The sequence below is a fragment of the Cupressus sempervirens genome, chromosome 4 (genome assembly GCF_028749045.1).
Source record: "Cupressus sempervirens isolate cs-2001-9-10 chromosome 4, ASM2874904v1, whole genome shotgun sequence".
Classification (NCBI taxonomy): domain Eukaryota; kingdom Viridiplantae; phylum Streptophyta; class Pinopsida; order Cupressales; family Cupressaceae; genus Cupressus; species Cupressus sempervirens.
The window spans coordinates 114,409,922-114,431,617 of record NC_143121.1 but is presented as its reverse complement, the minus strand read 5'-3'; the positions used below and the strand labels follow the sequence as shown (position 1 = coordinate 114,431,617).

The window sequence follows — 21,696 nt, the reverse complement described above, 5'->3', positions numbered from 1 at the left end:
TCATTCATAAGCCCTCCACCCCTTACATTCACAAGTAGTCTTGCATTTGTAGGCATCTCTTTGATAACTACCTTCCTTTCCAAGCTAATGACCAAACTCATTTTTGTGCAAATTGAATAAAATTATTAACTTTACAAACTTGGTGCAAAAATATTCAACTTATTAACTTTGATAAGAAGTGACAAAATTCATTATTTATGAAAGTACATCTTGAAATTTATGCATTTTTAAAAAAATAGATTAGCAATTGATCTTTGAAAAATTAGCCACTAAGTCTTCTCTCAATCCAAACATCATCCATTTATCAACAGTGCATAATTTAGGAATATGATCTTCAACTTCTCATGGCTCTTCATTTAATGGTTGTCATGAATATATAAATATCTATGCATGTATACATGCACTATATTATAGTGTGAATTGTATTAATAGATTGATCCCCTACTTCAAGATTTTTCTAACCACAATAAATAGTGTGTTCTTCTTCTTAGTATGAGAGCCAAGTTTGGCTTGAGTAGAGATGGATGAAGAACAAGATGATGTTGATTTTGTTATTAAAAAATTGGTTGAAAAATTGGATTCAACTCAAGAGGAGGATATTAAAGAAAGTAAGGATGAAGTTGAAGTTAATTTTAAGGACTATTACTAGCAAGAATAATTTGTGAGGTTTAAGGGAAAATTTCCTACTTAGAGACCAACTCATTTTCATGGACCAAAAGTGGAAAGTCTTGTGTCCCATAATGATTGTTGGGAAAGATAACATTGACAAAGAATGGGAGAGTTTTGAACAAACTCTACTTTACAAAGATAAAAATCATGGCGAGGGCCATCAGATCTTGACCGAGAACTCTTTCCTTAAAAAGGTGTATGGATTGTTGTTAGCAAAGTTTCCACTTGATGAAATGAAACCATAGTTCCTAGTGATTGAAGATCTCAAGACCGTAGGAATTACAAAGCTCTAGGAAGCAAGAGAGAGCCCTCATCTCAAGGATATGCTTGATCTAGAAGCCTTTTACAACTCTGAGAGTAAGGTTTCTGATAATTTTATTGTTGCAAATTGTAAGAGTAGAAACATAGTGGAATGCATTGATTGGAGGCTCCTCTTCTATTCATTCAAGCCCAATATTTGGGTGTTATTGTGGTGAGATTGGCAGGAATTGCAACAACTAGATGTTGAGGCCTTATACTCCTCCCCACATATTGGATGGTGATGTGGAATTTGTCCACACAAACTCATGAGGTACAACATTTCATGGAGTCAAAAAATAGGTAGAGGAAACTATTCATGGTTGTAGTGATTTCTTTCACTTTCAAGGAAGTCAATGGGTTTCTCCACTCCTCATTGTGACCTCTTCACAATTTTAGATGGTGGTAAACATATGGAGCTATTTCTATGCTAGACAAGGTGGCCATGAAGTGTCAGCGAGCTACATACTAGGATATGAGATTTACTCCTTTTTGTTGGGATATGAAGCCTAATAGTCATATGTCTTTTCATTCTCCCTCTTGACTCTTCATATTTGTAGAGCTCTATATAATGGTTCTATGCAGCCCATGTATCGTATCGATTAATTAATACAAGTAATTCCCTACTAGAGTGTGGATATAGGCAAGTTTTGTTGGACCATTATAAATCTGTGTTATTTTGTGTTTCATCTTCTTTGATTCAATTTCTTTGCTTGATATTATATTTACAATTGGTATTAGAGCCGAGGTGAGGCTCGAGTGGAGATGGAAAACAATGAAGTTGATTTTATCATTAATGAATTTCTTGGAAATTTGAGCTCCATAGAAAATGAGGTTGTTTCTACTAAGAGTAGAAGAATCCACCATGTGCACTGGTGGGATGGCTAGGAAAAAAAGCTTGAAGATGAACGGGAAGATTTAAAATCTCTTAAATATGAGCTTGATGTAATTCTTGAGTGCACAGGCATGCATTATAAGAAAATTTTCATGGAAGAATTACGGAAGCAGACAAGAGAAGATAAGAATAGTGAGTCTATAAAATGTCTAGTGTTGACATATTATAAAATGAATTCTCTTATTTCTAGTTCCAACCTTGATGACACAAATAATTTTGCATCTAGAGTTCATAGGATGCTGCAACTAGAATACTTTGAAGAACATAGGAAGTTTCCAATAGAAGAAGATGAAAGGGCAGATGAGAAGTCTATTGTGAAAGAAGATAAAACAATGAACAAGAAGTTCACTATAGAAGAAGCTAAAAGGGAAGAGTTGATTTTTTAAATTGAGATGGAGGTCATAGGACAAAGAGTAGAGTCTCCCATAGGTTCAAGTGATATTCCTATAGAGGTGGAAGCGAACACTAATGAAGACATGAGAAAGACTAATGAAGATACTTCAGCAACTACAAAGGCTGACAGTAGTGGGTTTCTTATTGCATGCAAGATTCTGATGTTGAATCGTTATATCCTCAAAAAAAAAATTCCAAAGACCAACATACTATGTCCAAAGAAACCACAAGCTTGGGTTGCACAGACCAAGCCATTTCCCATCAGTCCCATGCTGATCATGACCCTGATGGACAATCTATACTATCATAGAGCTTGGCAATAAGGGGTTTGCTGACAAGTCTCAATTTCTTTATTAATGATATTGGGGATTCAATTGTTAGGAATGACAATAAATATAACATTTTTGACTATCCATAGCTAAGAAAAGAACATTGGGAGGATGCGAGCAAGATGTAGTTTCCTCAATGCTACAAAAGGAGAACAATGGATGGTGTGGGTGACAACACCAAGGGACAATGTAGGTATAGACAATACCACCAAAAAAAGAAACATTGTCAAGAATATGAGTAGGACCAGGGTCATAATAAATACCCAAACCAAGAAATGGCTCAAAGGCATGTGAAGTGGTCAAACACACATGAGAGTTATAATTTCAATACACTAGAACTTGGAGGGCTTGTTGAAAAAGTAGTGACTAGGTTTCAATATCCACCCACCAACGATTTGGATAGGTCAACACACAATGATAATCAGTCTGGCAAACAAAATTGGGAGGATGCCAATAGCATGCAATTTCCTCAACAGTGTGAAAGGAGGGCACTTAATAGTCAGGGGGACAATATTGTTCCCCATTCTCATTATAATGTGCAAACCATTATGGACTTGCTACAAGATTTTAATAATTCACCAATTTGTGCCATGTAGACTGCTATATTTGGTAGTTGGTCAGGAAGATTGTTGCTTGAGGAACAGAGGTTTGATGCACTCATGCAAGACTACACATATATGAATTGGAAAGAAAATATGTGGGAGCAACAAGTTGTATTTAAAATGACTAAGAGCATTGGCCTTTTACATGCTCTATTGAGGATTGTAGAGAAAGGGGGAGTATGCGGCTTTGTGATGAAAGAAGATATTTATAAATTTGATCTCATGTGGAGAATATTTATTAGGAGTGTGCTAGAGAAAAGTCTAGCAACATTGAGATCATCTCAAGGCCTCATTTTCCTTTGAGATTCTAAAAGGGTAGTAGGGAATTCCATGATGCATGGCTATGCTAGCTAGACTTCATGGGGGAGATTTTTCAGATATGAAACCCAATAGTCATATGTCTTTTTGTTCTCCCTCTTGACTCTTCGTATCCTTAGAGTTCTATATAATGGTTGTGTGCAACCCATGTATCATATCGGTTAATTAATACAAGTAATTCCTTGATCGAGTGTGGATGTAGGAAAGTTTTGCCGAACCATGATAAATCTATGTTATTGTGTGTTTTTTCTTCTTTGATTCATTTTTTTGCTTGTTATTATATTTACACTTTCTTGTTTCACCTACACCTTAAACTTTAGTCCCCACTCCTAATAAGTCATTTAGAAGGTTAGGGATGATATTAAGGATTATTGCAGTTTCAATAATCATCTGCGTTGCTTGTTTCTTTGCAATCCTAAGGAAATTTAAATCTGTATATTCAAGGAAGCTAGTAGTTCTTTTGAAGGAGAAAGAAGATTCCCCATAACTGATGTCTTTTGAGAAAGAGAAAATTTAATTTAGCTCAAAAAGTTTAGATCAAAGTAATAGAGGATTTTAGTGACACTAACAAGCTTGGAGATGGAGGCTTTGGCACAGTTTATAAGGGAATGAATAGAGACAATGAGAAGATAGCAAAGAGAAAATTGTCCACAAGGCCTGCACAAGGGAAAAGAGAATTTATGAAAAATATCTATAATTATTACTAAGAACTCATTATTCCATGTAGAAACTAGAGGTTTCAAACTAGTAGTAGTTTTGGTATGCAAAGGATGAAAAATACAAAGAATCTAGTTAATAATAAACATAGAGTGCTTTTGGCAAGGGGGAATCAAAGAAATTTCTTGGAGACCATTGTCATTGGAAAGCCTCTGCAAATGTATCTTGCAAGGGATATTTCTAATTTTGTTTGGATGCTATGCTATTTTTCTAGAAGAATATTTCAAACTTTGCATTCTCAAGATGCCATATCAAATCTGTATTGTTGCTTGAGTGGCTACAATTACATTGAGTCAAGTGGTACAATGTTTAAAGAATCTTTGATGATGAGAAAGCCAACCAAGAGCTTTGTGTTAATTTTAAAAGATAAACTAAAAATCACAAAATAGAGAAAGAGACACATGATTTATATCACAATTCACCACAACTTTGGCTACACCCACACTAAGAGAAAAGAAAATATATTATTTAGTCATTGCAGCTTACAACTTAAGATACATAGGCCTTTGTCCTTATATTTATACATTAGTCTTCAAGAGAAGATGAAGAGACAAATAAGAAGAATGTGAAATGAATAGACATGACAGTTGGACTTCACATCCAACAATCTCCCACTTGAAGTTGAATTCATGCTACAACCTCATATCTAAATATCCTCCCACTTAAACTCTATTTTCCCTTACCAAATCCCATGGTAAGCAATTGCAAAAAGACAATCTTCATAGCTGGAATAGCAACCACAGAAATCACTAATCACATCTGACTATCCATACAACATCAGTAGATTTATAACCACATAACCAACCCATACAATAACTCACCAAATATACCATCTTCCAACAAAACACACCAAAAAACCATTGATGTGCAAAAAACTAGAAGACCATTATAGAGATTTTTAAATTGCATGAGCAATGCCAACTATAAGTTGACTCAATCTACCAATCAACACATAGAAGGCATGGCATTAACTTGAAATGATTTGTGAATCGCAACCAACCTGCTACAAAATGACATCTTCCAAGTCCTCATGAAAAGACCATGTAATGTTGTTAAAAAACAATGAACTACAACAAAAATAGATGAACTCAAAAACTCTTGGAAGGAATACCAACACAAATCATAATTCATCCTTCTACCAACACCACCAAGTACTTATTTGTGTCAAGTATGATTTCCTTTACCTCCCAATATGAGAGCAATTACAACACCCAAAAACCATGAAAGAAAGCTCCTATAAACAAGAAGATCAAAATCCAAACATTCCAAAATTAGGAACAATATCAACCATCTCCTAAATGCACAAGGAGATGAATCTGTCGAATAGACCAAGTGTGGGGAGTGAGAATGCTCCTTTAGGATACACCAAGTCTCAATGACTCTTCTCCAAGAACAATCTACACTAGGTTTATAATGAACTTGCACCCATCCATAGGTGAAGACTATTCAGACTTCATGCTAAAACCTCAAAAGAGAAACCGTCTCAACAAACATTCTCTAAACCAAGAGAACTGTAGCCTCACCCAGGCCTCTTAGTTTTCAATAGCACCTCCATGGTCAATTTTCCAAAGTACCTGATACCAAGAGCATTAACAAATCAACTGTCAAAACTCCCACTACACATCTACATAACTAGGGAATAGAACATGACAACTTGATCTCCACAAATTAGAACCTCATACTCTAAAGAGCATAACCTATCATGAGAACCTATATCATGTCAATGCTCTAATCTAGAATCAAGAGCTCACCATGACAATACATCTCTAATCATGTGGAGGAAAAACATCTCATGACAACAATTTTTTTTTTTTTTTTAAAACTCCCACTACACAATGACAGTGAACTTTCCATGATACCAAATATCACATTGAAGCTACAATTTCTCCATAATTTGGACAAGCACAATGAAAATCGATATCTTCCAATAAAATTTTGAGAAGTCTCCCTTTATTGTCTCCTTATACAGCTAAAAAGATTTACTAGTTGAGAAAACATTTTTTATTTTACCTTGTCTTCTTTGTGGTTCCAGTAGATTGAAATTATAATACAGAAATTGAAATGGTCTTTACCTTGGCCTTCACAAAGTGGATGATATGCAAACAGGCCACCTTATTCTACTTGAAGACATCGTACGAGGTGAAAATAATGTTGTACTCATGGTCCTCGGTGCTGATTGGGAAGTGCAACTACATTTCACAGAGTTTTACAACAACAGTTCCAGACTGTATCTTATGTACCCATATTTTTTGGTAAAAAAATTTTGATCTCCCTCAATGCCTTTTCCACCATGTTCCACAACTCTTTTGCACATTCCAGATTCTCTTGTGCCTCTCACCTTTGAGTAGTGCATTGTCACATACTTTCGTAATAGCCTGTATAGATTGACTGACCTCGACTTATTTTCAATAGACTTCCTTGCCTTTTTCTCTACTCTCTAGAATCTTAACATGCTCTAATACCAATTGTTAATTTTAAACGATAAACTACAAATCAAAAAATAGAGAAAGAGACACATGATTTATACCATGGTTCACTGCAACTGTGGGTATGGCCACACTAAGAGTAGAGCAAATATATTATTCAGTCATTGTAGCTTACAGCTTAAGATACATAGGGCTTTGCCCTTATATTTATACATTAGCCTTCAAGAGAAGACAAAGAGACAAATAAGAAGAATTTGAAATGAATAGACATGACAGTTGGACTTCACATCCAATACTTTGCCCAAATGGAGGAGTTTGAAAGATGTCTTGTTCAAGGTATATCAGTCAAACCAACACAAAAAAAGTTAAAGATGGGTTCAATTTATGCAATGATACAAACCTCAAAAATAAGTATAGATTTGAGGACTGCATCAAGAACTTTGAAGGGAAAATAGTGTTTGGGATGGAGATCAGAGGGTGTTCCTACTCAAATCCGACATTAAATTTATATGTAACAATGGGATCATACCATTACAAATGTGGCTGAGATTCTTGTAAGTGAAAATGTTTATTATTATGATATGATGTGGGAAAGACTCATTAGGAGTGTGCTAGAATAGAGTCTAGCAACTTTAAGATCTTCTAAGGTCTTATTGTTCTTTGACATCTGAAATAGGAAGTAGTGGATTCCATATAATGTATGGTTGTACCGGTTAGACTTCATGGGGGAGATTGTTGGGATATGAAGCCTAATGGTCAAACTAGTTGTTCAACTGCTCATGGCTTTTTTTATGGTTTGTGTGAATGTATAAATAGATATGTGCAGTCAATTACTATGTTATATTATGAATTACACTAATAGATTGATTCCCTTCTAGAGTGTGGACATATGCAAGATTTTTATATTGTGTCCATGTCTTCTTAATTTATTATTTTGTCTCATTTCCTTGCTTGTTTTAAATTTACAATTATATCATGCCTATTGATTTATTGCTTGTAAAACCTTTAAACATATTCAACACATAAATTAATGTATTGTTTTGCTTTGAAAGGGATTAAAGATGATACCTTTTTGAATATGAATAGAAGTGCTTTCTTTTTGATATCCATGAAAGGATAGCACAGCTTCTTTTTATCATTATAACATATATTCTAGATGCATTTTTAGTCTTGAAAAAAATATTCTTACAATTTCAAAAACTGAGCATAACTTGAGCTTATCGAAACATACTCCATTTGTACTAAAAGTTTTAAAACCATCCCAAGGGTACTAATAAATGTGACATATCATGTGTAATTCACTCAATGGATTGATTAACTTACAAGAATTAGTTGTAATTTCAAATAATAGGTAGGCTATTAAAGTGAATATTCCACTATTGAATATAATAGTATAACTGATCTAGCTCATTCCTTGCCAATTGAAATTGTGTATTGTCAACTACTCCACAGTTGCTAGTGGAATTTAGCTTTCCAAATACACCAAATCATTATCCTTTGACATGCTCACATGAAGCTTGTATATGAGTGACTCTAACAAGATATTCATCATCCATAATAGCTTGCATGCAAATATATAATATTCTCACAATTTGTGATTATCTTTGAGCTCGTGTTCAATTATTTTTCCTTGTGAACATCAAAGACTAAAAAAATAATTTTTTCCATAACCATGTTTTCATATTTCAAAATCTTGAAAGTTTGTCAATTTGTTCATCATGCTTCTCACATGCCCTACCATCATCACATTCCATAGTATTGAATGACATATCTACAAATTATGTCAAACAATTCACATTCCTTTTGTATTCTTCTACAAGGCACAACTTTAGCTATTGGGCATCCCTATTATGCCTTTTCACCAAATCATATACTTCTTTTTGGCCTTCTGTCAAGTGATAATTCCATTCAAAAATGGAATAAGATTTTAACACTCAAGACCACTTCCTTCAACAACCTTTTCCTTACCAAGTAAAACATCATTTTAAAATTTATCTTGATTTTAAAATATTTGAATAGATTCACTATATTTCTTTCCAAGGATGGTTCTCTCTAAAGGTTCAATTTGGTCCATTGTCTTCAATTACTTGTAAGAGGAACTTTGTATCTTAATTTTTATTAGGATAAGGTGAATCATCCTTATCATGATTTATTTGTTCTTTTTAGTAAGATTCTAAATGAATACAAAATCTTCCACAAGGATGGACATGGAGTAGAAAAATAGAAAGTTTCTTTTTCTATTGATTTATTCTCTTTGCTTTGTTTTTGATGCAAGAGTTGTGCATAAAGGAAGTTTCTAAAATAATTTCTATATGTGTTGAATGTAAACACTTTAGAAATTATTTCCTTTTGTACAAAACCTCTATAAGTAAAAGACATTGTTGCAGAGAATTATGTGACAAAGAGAAGTATTTAAAGAGCGTTGTTATGTTGCCAAAATAATTTTGAACTTACTTATCAAAAATGATTACTCTTGGAGATTGTATTCTAATTTTTTTGTTGATAATAAAATTGAATATAGCTTTGGAGTGGTGGTTTTTTTCCTAAAGATTTTTACCATGTATATCTAGTGTTATGTGTTTATGTGTAAAATACATTTTCTGTATATCTTTTTTTAGTTTGGAATAGTTTAAGGATTTGTGGGATAAATTTCAGCATCATCTCTCCTATTAGATTTAACATTTGGAAATGTTTCTACACTTTGGATTCATTTAAATTGGTATTAGAGCCTAGCTAGCTTTGTTATTATTTTTAAGTAGATATGATTTTCATGTTGATGTAGTTTCAGTGAGATTTTTGCAAAGGGAGCTTTTCGTAATCTTATTATAGGTTAGATATGGAAACCTCGTCCATCAAAAAAGAGATGGATATGTTTAATGCTAACAATTTTAAGTTGTATAAACTAAAATGGAGGACATGCTTGTAGATAGAGATATGTTGGTCATGGTTTCTTCAACAAAACCTAAAATTACATTACAAGATGATTGGGATAAGATGAATACAAAATCCAAAGATTTGATAAGACTCTGATTAGCTGATTATGTACTCCTAAATGTTCATTGAAAGAAGATTGCAACTAATATTTGGAAGAAGCTTGGTGATATTTATCAAGGGAAATCTATGGTAAATAATTTATTCCTGAGAAAGAAGTTGTATTCTTTGAGAATGGAGGAAAGAGGTTATATTGTTGATCACTTGAATGCATTTAATATGTTAATTGCTCAGTTAAATTATGTTGGTGATAAGATTGATGATCAAGATGAATGCATGCATCTATTATGTTCTATGTCAGACTCATGGGGTCCTCTTGTTATGGCTATTGGAAGCACAATAACCATTTTCAAATTAGAGGATATGGTTGGTTCATTATTATCTAAAGAAATGCAAAGAAAACCTTCTAATAAGGAGGACGTAGTTGCTCATGGTAGAACAATGGAAGAAATAAAGAAAAAGGACAAGAATGGAAAAGCCAAGTCTCTGAGGAGATATATATCACCTAGTAAAAAATCTAAGGAAAAATGTTATACATGCGATAAACTTGGTCATCTTCATAAATAATTCTAGGAAAAGAAGAAAAAGAAAGGTAAAAAGGATTTCTCTGATTCTAACATTGAAAAATCTTCTTAAGATGATGTATATGCTTTTTTTGTAGCCTTGGAAACACTTGCATTAGAAGATGTGTGTTTGGTAGATCTAGTTGCTTCTTTCCACATGACATCTCACAGAGATTAGTTTTCAAAATATGAAGAGTTTGATGGTGGAAAGGTGTATCTAGGTGATAACTCTCACTTGAATATTGTTAGTTGTGGTAGAGTCAAGATTAGATTCCTTGATGGTAGAATGAAGGGGATTGTGTTAGTTTATGGTGACTAATCAGGAAAGTACTGTACATACTTCATAAATTTTTGGGTCAGGGTCAACGTTGTGGCCGACATATGGCTGACATGTTGTAATCCTAAAGCGGCATAAAATACTTGTATAAAATGGCTTAGGGTTATGTATTTTCATTAAGTTGTGATGTGAATTTGGTTCTTGTGGCAGTATTGAGTTGTAAGGGATTACAGATTGTAATCAGGTTATAATCACTAAATTGTAATAAGATCAAATTTGTTGTTTGGTGGACATAGCCTAGGGATTGGGTGAACTGTGTTAAATCTTGGTGCCTTGTGTTCTTTTTTGTGTGATCTATTATTTTTTTTTATTGGTCATATTTGCATGTAATTGTTATTTTTTATTTGTGGTTTAATCCTAACAAGTGGTATCAGAGCCTAGTTATTTTTCAGTTATCCTCTATAGGAAAGTTTCATGGTTGAGTGGGAGCAACGACAAATGAGGGTAAGCTGAGGGTCGATAGGTTTAATGGGCAGAACTTCCAGTTATAGAAGATGCAAATGGAAGACTATCTGTATCAGAAGGATTTATGGAAGCCATTGGAAGGCAATGCCAAGAATTAGGGATCTATGTCAAATGATGAATGGGATCTTTTGGATAGAAAGGTACTTGGAAGCATTCGATTATGCCTGGTACCATCAGTGGCATTTAATATTACAAAAGCAAAGACAACATAAGAATTGATGAAAACTCTAGCGACAATATATGAAAACCCTTCACTTCAAACAACATATTTCTTATGAAGCGTTTATTTAATATGAAAATGGTAGAAGGTAGATCTATTACAGATCATTTAAATGAGTTTAATACTATTACTAGTTAGTTATCTTCTGTGGGTATCAATTTTGAAGAAGAAATTAGGGCTTTCTTGATTTTGTGTTCTTTGCCTGAAAGCTAGAATGCCTTGGTAATGGTTGTGAGTAATTCTATTCCTAGATCTAGTACCCTAAAATATGATGATGTGATCAGTGTTATTTTGAGTGAGGAAACTTTTAGTAAAACCTCGGGTGGATCTACATTAGGAAGTGCTTTGAATGCACAAAGCAGGGGCAGAATAACTGAGAGAGGAATTAATTTTGGAACTCGTGGGAAATCAAGAGGAAAGTCAAAGGGGAGGAGGTCTCAATCAAGAGGACCGAATGACTATTGGTAGTACAGGAAACCAGGGCACAAAAAGAAAGATAGCTAGAATCAAAAAAAAAAAATGGAGATAAATCAAATGGAAACAAGGAGGCAAATGTGGTAAGTAACAAATTCGAAGAGGATGCTTTGCTTCTATCTTTAGAAAGTGTTGATGATTCATGGGTTTTAGATTTTGGTGCTTCATTTTCACGCCACACCTCATAGAGGTTATTTCATTGATTATGTCAAAGGGGATTTTGGGCTTGTTTATTTGGGGGTTAATGAACCCTATCAAATTGTTCAAAAGGGAAAAATTAAGATTAAGTTGAAAAATGGGAATCATTGACTACTACATGAGGTGAGACATGCTCCAAGGCTGAGTAGGAATTTAATTTCAGCAAGGCAACTCGGTGATGAGGGTTGTGTAGTTACCTTTAATGACAAAAATTGGAAGGTTTCAAAAGGTTCCCTTGTAGTAGCAAAAGGTGTGAAAATAGGCACCTTATATATTTGTATAGGTCATATTGTTCCTTCTACTTTAATTTTTTCAGAGAAAAATAAATGTTCAAGAACAATTGTTGCATTTGAGCAGGGAGAACAAATAGCTATTGTAGATTCTGATATAGCACTGTGGCACAACAGACTTGGGCACATAAGTGAGAAAGGTATGAAATTACTTCATTCAAAGAAAGTTTTACCAGGTCTAAAATGTGTTAATATGGATTTCTGTGAAAGTTGTGTGTATGGAAGAAAAAAGAGAGTGATTTTTGTAAAGACTGGGAAGGAAAATAAAAGGAAGATATTAGAGCTTGTGCATACCGATGTATGGGGACCGGCTCAGGTATCTTCCCTTGGTGGCTCTCATTATTGTGTTACATTTATTAATGACACAACTAGAAAAGTATGGGTTTATTTCCTTAGACAGAAATCTGATGTATTTCAAACTTTTAAGAAATGGAAATGTTTGGTTGAAAATGAGACTGGTAAAAAATTAAAATGTCTCAGATCTGATAATGGTGGTGAGTATTGCAATCATGAATTTGAAGATTATTGCTCCAATAATATTATTCATAGACAAAAAACTTTTCCAAGGACTCCACAGGAAAATGGAGTGGCTGAACACATGAATAGGACTATAATGGAACGTGCAAGGAGCATGAGGTTGCATGTTGGGTTTCCCTTACACATGTGGGTGGAGGCTATCAATACTACTATATATTTGATTAATAGAGGTACCTCTACTTCTTTGGGTTGTGGTATTCCAGAGGAGGCATGGACTGATAAGAAGGTGAGTTATTCTTTTCTCAAAATATTTGGTTGTGAAGCATTTTCTCACATAGATTCTAAAAATAGAACCAAGCTAGAAGCTAAGTCAAAGAAATGTGTAATTTTTGGATATGGAATTAATGAGTTTGGTTATAGGCTTTGGGATTTTGAAATCATAAAATTGTAAGAAGTAGGGATGTCATATTCAATGAGAAAGTGTTGTACAAAGATCTATTGCAGAAACATGAGAAGAAAGAGATGATTATGTAGTGTTGGATGATACTCCAAAAGCTAATGTTTCAGCTATCTGAAACAAAAAATACCACACACACCAATGAATTTTAAATGGTCAATAAGGAAAATTAGACCTCCATAAAGATTTTCTCCCTCTTTGTATTCTATTTTACTTATTGATGCTGGTGAACCTGAAAGTTATGATGAAGCTATGTAGGTGGGTACTAAGATTTAGTGGGAGTTTGCAATGAAAGATGAACTGGACTCTTTGCTAAAGAATAAGACATGGGATTTGTGCAAGTTTCCTATAGGTAAAAAGGCTTTACAGAATAAATGGGTTTACAGGTTAAAAGAAGAGGATGGAGGTAAGAAAATATTTAAAGGCAGGTTAGTTGTAAAAAGATTTGCATAGAAAAATGGAATTGATTTTGATGAGATATTTTCTCCTATTGTTAAAATGACTTCTATTTGTACTATTTTAAGTCTCATGGCTACTAAAGATTTGCATTTGGAGTAGCTAGATGTTAAAACATCCTTCCTTCATGGTGACTTGGATGAAGAAATATATATGGCTCAACCACAAGGTTTTGAGGTCAAAGGTAAGGAGAATTTAGTGTGCAAATTGAAGAAAAGTTTATATGGCTTGAAGCAAGAACCTCAACAATGGTATTTGAAATTTGATAGTTTTATGCATGAGCATGGATATAATAGGTGTCATTTAGATTACTATGTTTACTTTAAGAGGTTGGATGATGATAGCTACATTATTTTATGTTTGTATGTTGATGATATGCTTGTAGTTGGGTCTAACATGGATTACATTAAGGGGTTGAAAAGCCAATTAGCACATGCATTTGCTATGAAGGATTTGGGGGCAACAAAACAAATCCTTTGTATGAAGATTTGCAAAGATAGGAAGAACAAAACATTGACGCTATCTCAGGTTGATTATGGGGAGAAGGTGTTGCAATATTTCTCTATAGAGAATGCTAAAGTTGTCAGCACACCTTTACCTAGTCATTTGAAGTTGACTAAGGAGATGTGTCCTAAGACATAGGAAGAGGAGGATAAGATGTCCAAGGTACCCTATGCTTCAACTAGAGGAAGTTTGATGTATGCTATTATATGTACCATGCCAGATATTACACATCCAATGGGAGCCCCCTGTGGTAGTCATATTGATATAGGACTAGTCTCCAAGTGGGAGATTGTTGTTTACTGTGGAGTCTGATCAATCCCCAAGTGGGAGATTGTTAGTTTGTGGTGATTGATCAGGAAAGTACTGTACATACTTCATAAAGTTTTGGGTCGTGTCTAACATATAGCTGACATTTTTTAACCGTAAAGAAGCATAAAATACTTGTATAAAATGGCTTAGTCTTAGGTATTTTCATTAAGTTGTGATGTGAATTTGGTTCTTGCGATGGTATTGAGCTATAAGGGATTACAGATTGTAATCAAGTTATAATCACTAGATTGTAATAAGATCAAACTTGTTGTTTGGTGGATGTAGCCCAGGGATTGGGTGAACCACGTTAAATCTTAGTGCCTTGTGTTCTTTTCTATGTGATCTATTATTTTCTATTATTGGTCATATTTGCATGTAATTGTTATTTTTTATCTGTGGTTTAATCCTAACAAATTGATGATGCGTGTAGGTTGGTTTCTTAAGTGATGGATGTAAGATGAAAAGAGGCTCTATAGTGCTTGTTGAAGGTGTTAGGATGGGCACCTCATGTAGGATGGATGCATGCACAATTCAGTGCAACAATTCTTTTGTGATAACCAAGAAAAGGTCCTTGGACTCTTTATCCTCACTAGTAGATCAAGAAAAGAAGAAGAACATTGTTTCTACATCTAATGATCATGCTTTCTAGGTGTCTAAAGGTGCAAATATTCTACAGATGAAGCTTCCTGCTAAGAAGATAATATTATAACAACAAAGACTTACTCACATTGATAAGAAGTGTAGTAGAGCCCTTAAAAATAAGAGAATTGTTGAACGTCTTAATGATTGTGATATGGAGTTTCACTTATGTGAACATTATATTTATGGTAAAAAATGTCATTTTTCCTTTTATTCCAATTCTCATAAGTCTTTTGGGGTTTTAAATTATGTTCATTTAGATGTGTTTGGTCATCTTAATGTTCCTTTGATATCTAGATCTCTATATTTTGTCTCATAAATAGATGATTATTGTAGAAGGACATTTGTGTATTTCCTCAAGAAATTTTGATTTATTTTTTTTAGTTTAAGGAATTTAAATCCTTGGTTAAAAATCAAACAAGTGGAAAAATTAAGTATTTGAGGATTGATAATGGTGGTGAGTTTTGTTTATCAAAATTCAATAGCTTCTATCAGAATCATGGAATTGAGAGACATAAGACAGCTCCGTACACCCCACAAAAAAATGTAGTTGTAGAGAGGATGAATAGAATCTTAATGGAAAATGATAGGAATATGGTGAGTGGTTCTAGCCTTGAACAAAAGTTGTGTGCTAAAGTTGTAGTTGCATGTTATCTAATTAATAAATTTCTTACTTCAGTACTTGTTGAGAAGGCACCCATAGAGGTGTGGTCTAGCAAGAAGCCCTCATTGAAACATCTCAAAGTCTTTTGTTGTGAGGCATATGCTCATGTGCCAAGTGAGAAAAGATCAAAGGTGGAGAATAAGATAGTTAAGTGTATTTTCATTGGCTATGGTGTTACTATGAAATCTTACAAGATTTGCGATCTAGTTACATAAAAGGTTTTATCTAGTAGAAGTATTATATTTTGTGAGTTAAAACCTTCCATAGTTGATTTTTAGTCAAAGAAGGAAGAGAAATAAAAAAAGGAAGTACTTCACATTCCTACTACCTTTAAGAAAGAAGAACTGTGAGCCCCTGATGGACTTGATAATGAGGAGAGCCTAAGAAGCTTTGAAAGTTCTAAAGAAGAGAAAGAACCTAAACCCCAAACTTTGAGGAGGTTTACCCATGATAGGAAACAACCTAATAGATGGGTGAGTGCACCAAGATGGTGTGTTAAAAGTGGACATTGTAGGAAAAAAATTGAAAAGTGCACATAGCATGATCATGTTATGTGTACTTTTTATTAAATTCAAAAAATAGGCTTGGCTCATTACTGAGCCAAGCAAATAATATTTAAAAAATGTTACACTAAACATAACGTGATCACATATTTACTTATCAAAAACGTAATCATGTTTTTACTTGTAAAAATAAATTTTTGTTTGCCCATGAATAGGGTCATTTTTTACACCCAAATCCATGGACAACAAGCCACAACTCCAAAAAAGACCACAAACATGATCAGGTTTGCCTCCCTTAACCTCGAATTTATTTTGTTTTTTGAGAATCTTTGATGGTGCCTCCATGAAAAGGTTAGTTATTGTTGAAGTTGATGAAAGATCAACCCCATAGCTCCCAAGAATCACTTGCATGCAAAAACCTGTTACAGAAAGAGAGAAGAGAAAGCTATGGAGGCAAGAATTGCAAGATCCATAGATAAGACATTCTTGATGAGCAAAAAGAAAGATTGCTATTATCAAAAGTGAATGAATAATTACAAAGAGGTGAATCCTTATAAAGGAATCACGAAACCCTAACTAGGTTTGCACATTATAATTAATATAAAATATTAATTATATGCACATAAAAGCAAGCTTAAGAACTAGAGTAATAAACCACTTAATTAACTAAATCAAGATGATCTAATTAATAAGTGAAACAAAATAATTACTCTAACAATTATCATTGTTTTTATTTTTTGTATTATATGTTGTATTATTTTAGGTTTTTTGTATTGATTTGTATTTTTTATAATTATTTAATAATCAAATACATCTAGACCCAATAAATGCAAAGGAAATCAAAGGTTGCCTCCTATGGAAGAAGAAAACATTAACACTGAGAAAACACCTCAAAATGAGCCATAAAACTCTCAAGGGGCAGCCTTAAACACACAAAACTCTCAAATGGCTGACCCACAACAACAACCATCATGTTTAGGGCCTCCACAAATCCCATTAGATCATATGAACTCTAGTCAAAAAGATCTTGTTAATTGTCTCATAGAAAATATTACCAGTATAACTAATTTGGTTAGTAGGTTGAGGACTTCTAACTTTGGCCACCTCTCCATCCTAGGTGACACAATAGAAAGAATGATCACTAGTGCCAATGAGGTGACTAAATTAAATTCATGGAGGGATAGGTGTCATGCATATTATGAGGATGGATTATCCTATGACCAAGTGAAAGATATAAACTTTTTAAAAAGGTGACATGTGTGTTATTTTTACCAATCTTGAGACTAGCCTCATCCTACATGAAACCACCCCTCAATTTTCTATTTATTGGTGCACTCATAAGGGGATCAAATAGATTTTTTGGGATAGGTAGTAAATGGTGTTTGACAAACCTTGTTGTAATAATATTGAGGTTCCTTTATCTTTTTTGAGAAAAAATTATTGTGAGTTTATCCTTGGCAAGAAGCTAAATTACTTTGACTTTTGCTAGTTCTACAATAGAGGGAGAGGATCTACATATGATAGACTCAAGGCCCACAAAATCACCCAATCAAATAAAGAAAGAATCTATTAAAAAAAACCTTGCATTCATGTTGTGCTCCCAACATTCATGAAGGAGTCTATGGACCTGTAGACTCTTCATGCAACAACATCATTGACTGATGTCATCATTGAGCATGACACGTAGCTAGCCCCAAGAGGGGTAAATAGGCTCCATCATCATTTGACACTCTAGCAAAGTCATCCTATCCCATGTCACATCCTCCATCATTAGATATTTTATTTGGCTTAGCCCTCCAGCCTATTCAACATGTATGCATCAATTGCCATGGTTTATGTGATGGGGTAGATACTGATGTAGGTGAGGATGGATTTACATCCAATTTACATATACATTGTGAGACAAAATGCCATGCATATAGTATTGTGGACATGGCCCTTACCAATTATCTAATGAAGATGGTGTTTTTCGAAGGGGTGACATAGGTTTTTTTATTTGTGTTTTGACTTGTTATTAACAAATTTCACCTAAAATTGATAAATTGAGATAGATTTGTATTTAAATAAGAATAGGTATTGATATGTGATTTATGCATGTTTTAGGGTGCATTGGGTGATAGGAGCACACCTCGTAGTACTTTTTTGAGTAGACATACATGGGTAGCTTGAACACTTGAAGTAAACAAAATGCATTTACTATGAAATAAAATAATACTTCTTGGTTTGAAAATATTAATTTTTTAATAAATATACATATTTAATTGGTGTTTTATAAGGCTTGTCTTCAAGTCATGCATCCCAAATTGATGATATGACACTTTTAGCCATTGACTTTGGCTTATTGGGTTTTGCAGTATCATATCTTGCACTCCTCATGTTTAGAATCTCAATATAACTCATATAGTATCACATTTATTTCTCTTATTTTACTTATGTTTTTGTTAGGATGCCCCATGTACTTTGGGGTCATTAGGAAAGAGGAGGAAATCATCGAGGACACCCAAAGAATAAAAGGTAAATAAGTTCAATTCTATTATATTTCTTAAAATAGATTATAATTGAAGATGGTAAAATTTCTAATCTATATTGATGAATGCAACTGACTTGTTTATTGTAACTGCATGTAGAAACAAATGGATTTCATAGAGCTGATGAATGCACCAAATATCACTAATGTTCAAGAAAGGGAAGAGGTGATATTTTCATTATTATTTTTAATCACATTCTTTTTTGTTCAAAAATATTAGAAATTGGCTTCTTTTCTGAATTGATGTCATATTCTATGACTTTTTTATATACAAAATAGTCATAGTTGCATCATCATTAGTGGTTCCTTCTAATACTATAAGACAACCATCAATAATATTCATTAGAACTCTATATACACACTTTAAATGTATGCATTTAAATATTCAATTATATGTATTTATTTTATTTTTACTATTTCATTCAAGTATATAACATATATTGTATTTTACCATATAGGTAAACATCACAATAGTTTCATCAATTGATGTGCCTCTTACTACCATAGTAGTCCTAGCTACAATTGTGGTATGCATTTGTTCTTTATTCCATGCCTCTTGTTTTTTTAGTATGTCTTAATTATATATGATCCTTCTTTACTTTTATTAACCTATTAGAACCCACATTACAAATGGTGGATTCTCTTCCTATCCACTTTTCTAGGAGACTTGCTCGCTCATTTTGGAGCCCATTATGCTCATCATTCAGCCCTAGCATAGAAGAAAGAGATGAGGTAATAAAAAATTCAATAATCAATGTAAGTTACAATCCTATATTTAGTTAATTTGATATTATTTTTGGATAAAATATCTAACTTAACATTTGGATTCTTCATGTACAGATGCAGAGCGAGCCATGTAATGCCATGAAGAAGCTTCATTTTGATGATCTTGCTTCATCATAGATTTGCATAGATGCATGTTATGTAAATACATCTTTTTGGTGATTGAATGATCAATTTTTGTACATATTTGAAATTTGTAGTGTGCATATTGATCTTCATATAGGTGATGCCAAATTTTCTAATTTTACTTTTGATCTGGTATATATGTTATATTTGGACATTTGCTCTCAATATTTGATCACATTTGATTGGAAATGAAACTTGATATTTGATACTATTTATCATGTATTATTTTCAATTTTAGATTTCCAATATGTTTGTAATAATAATATATATTAAATATTTAGATGCATACTAGAGAAAGAAAACTTTAAAAATGAACAAGATGAACTTGATAATGTTGAATAGATGAACATTGTTATGATATATACCATAAGGATTTAGTCTTAAAACTGATCTTGATATGACAAATAAACAACTGAGACAAAATATTGTGAGAGTTTTGCCTTTTTAACAGTTATATATTTTTATGCTTAGTGATGAAGATATATGGTTATAAATTTGGTTTTTGAATACATATACCTCGATATGTAGGAAATATTTACTCTAACAAATGAACAAGTGATAATGTTGAATTGATAAACCAATGTCATGATATACTAGATAGATTTAGTCTTACAACTAATCTTGATCACACAAATCAAAATCAAAGATAAAATGTTACAAGATCAATTATTAGACTATTCCATTCACTTTATATGGGTGGGTGAACTATAGTGACACCCTTGTTTTAGCTGCAAAGTGTCCAAAACAATCACGACTGCCACACACTAAAGTGTCTCCAAGGTGCGCTAAGCATGTTCAACTATCATTTTCTAATGGTCATATCTTAAAGTGCATGAGGGATATCAACAAACTATCATATGGTACATGACTATATTGAGGAACATTACAATAACCTATCTCAGTTTTGAGATATTCCAAATGGGTTTGATTTGGCATAGTATTCTCACTTGATGCCAAAACTTGCAATGTTACATAGTGAATTGGAGCAACACTAGATATCTTTGCAAATTCCATCATGGCATCATTTGGACTATTTTGTTAGCTCTAGATGGGTGGGTGAACCTTAGGAACACCCTTGTTTTAGCCATGGAGTGTCTAGAAAAATCACGACCACCATGCACCAAAGTGTCTCCAAGGTGTACTAAGTACATTTCAGTTGTCATCTTCTAATGGTCACATCTAATGGTCTCATCTCAAAGCTTGTGAGGTCTGTAGACATACTGTTAGATGGTACACATCTATGTTGACAAACCCTATAGTAACCTATTCTAGTTCTGAGAGATTATAAATGGATTTGATTTGGCACAACATTCTCGCTTGATGCCAAAACTTGTAGTGTTGCTTAGTGAATTAGAGAAACACTACATATCTTTGTAACCATCCATCGTGGCATCGATTGGATTGTTCTGTTAGCTCCATATGGGCAGGTGCACCCTATAAATACCCTTTTCTGGACCATGGAGTCTCTATAATAATCACAACCACCATGCACCAAAGTGTCTCCAACATGCACTAAGCACATTTCAATTGCCATCTTCAAATGGTCATATCTTGGAGCTTGTGAGAGCTATAGACAAATTGTCAAATTGTACATAACCATGTTGATGAACCTTATAGTAACGTCTCTCAATTATGAGAGATTCCAAATGGATTTTATTTAGCGCAAGGGTATGTGCAGGATCATGGTCAACCAAACTAAGCTCTTAAGTGGCAATTAAAATCAACAATTTAGGGTTATGTTAACTTGACATGCAATTTTCTACTTGTCATAAACTTTATATCAAAAATTTGAGAGAAAATAATCTCTAGGAAAATGAATTTAGTTTCTAAACTACTAGTTCTTATCTAAATAAAAAATAAAAATTGGTCGGTCAACATTTTGAATTTTAATGCAATAGTACAAAAAATTTAGGACAAAAATAAGAAGTAGACGTATGTTAGACCAACTTAATCAAAATCAAATGATAATGTTTTTAAATAATATTTTAGATAGAAGAAGTAGACTCATTCCTAGACATGACACATATTTTTGTATATTTTTATTCTAAATAAATAATTACTTATTAA

General features: G+C 33.3%; 1 protein-coding gene across 1 annotated transcript in view; it reads right to left on the bottom strand.

Annotated features, from left to right (window-relative positions):
* Positions 1 to 21,163, bottom strand: part of LOC149560189 (UDP-galactose/UDP-glucose transporter 4-like) — a 43,562-nt gene extending 22,399 nt beyond the window's left edge. Inside the window, exon 1 of the mRNA XM_089827573.1 lies at positions 21,074 to 21,163. Coding sequence (XP_089683699.1) covers positions 21,074 to 21,163 — 90 coding nt within the window. The remainder of the gene's footprint in view (positions 1 to 21,073) is intronic.
* Positions 21,164 to 21,696: the final 533 nt, after the last annotated feature.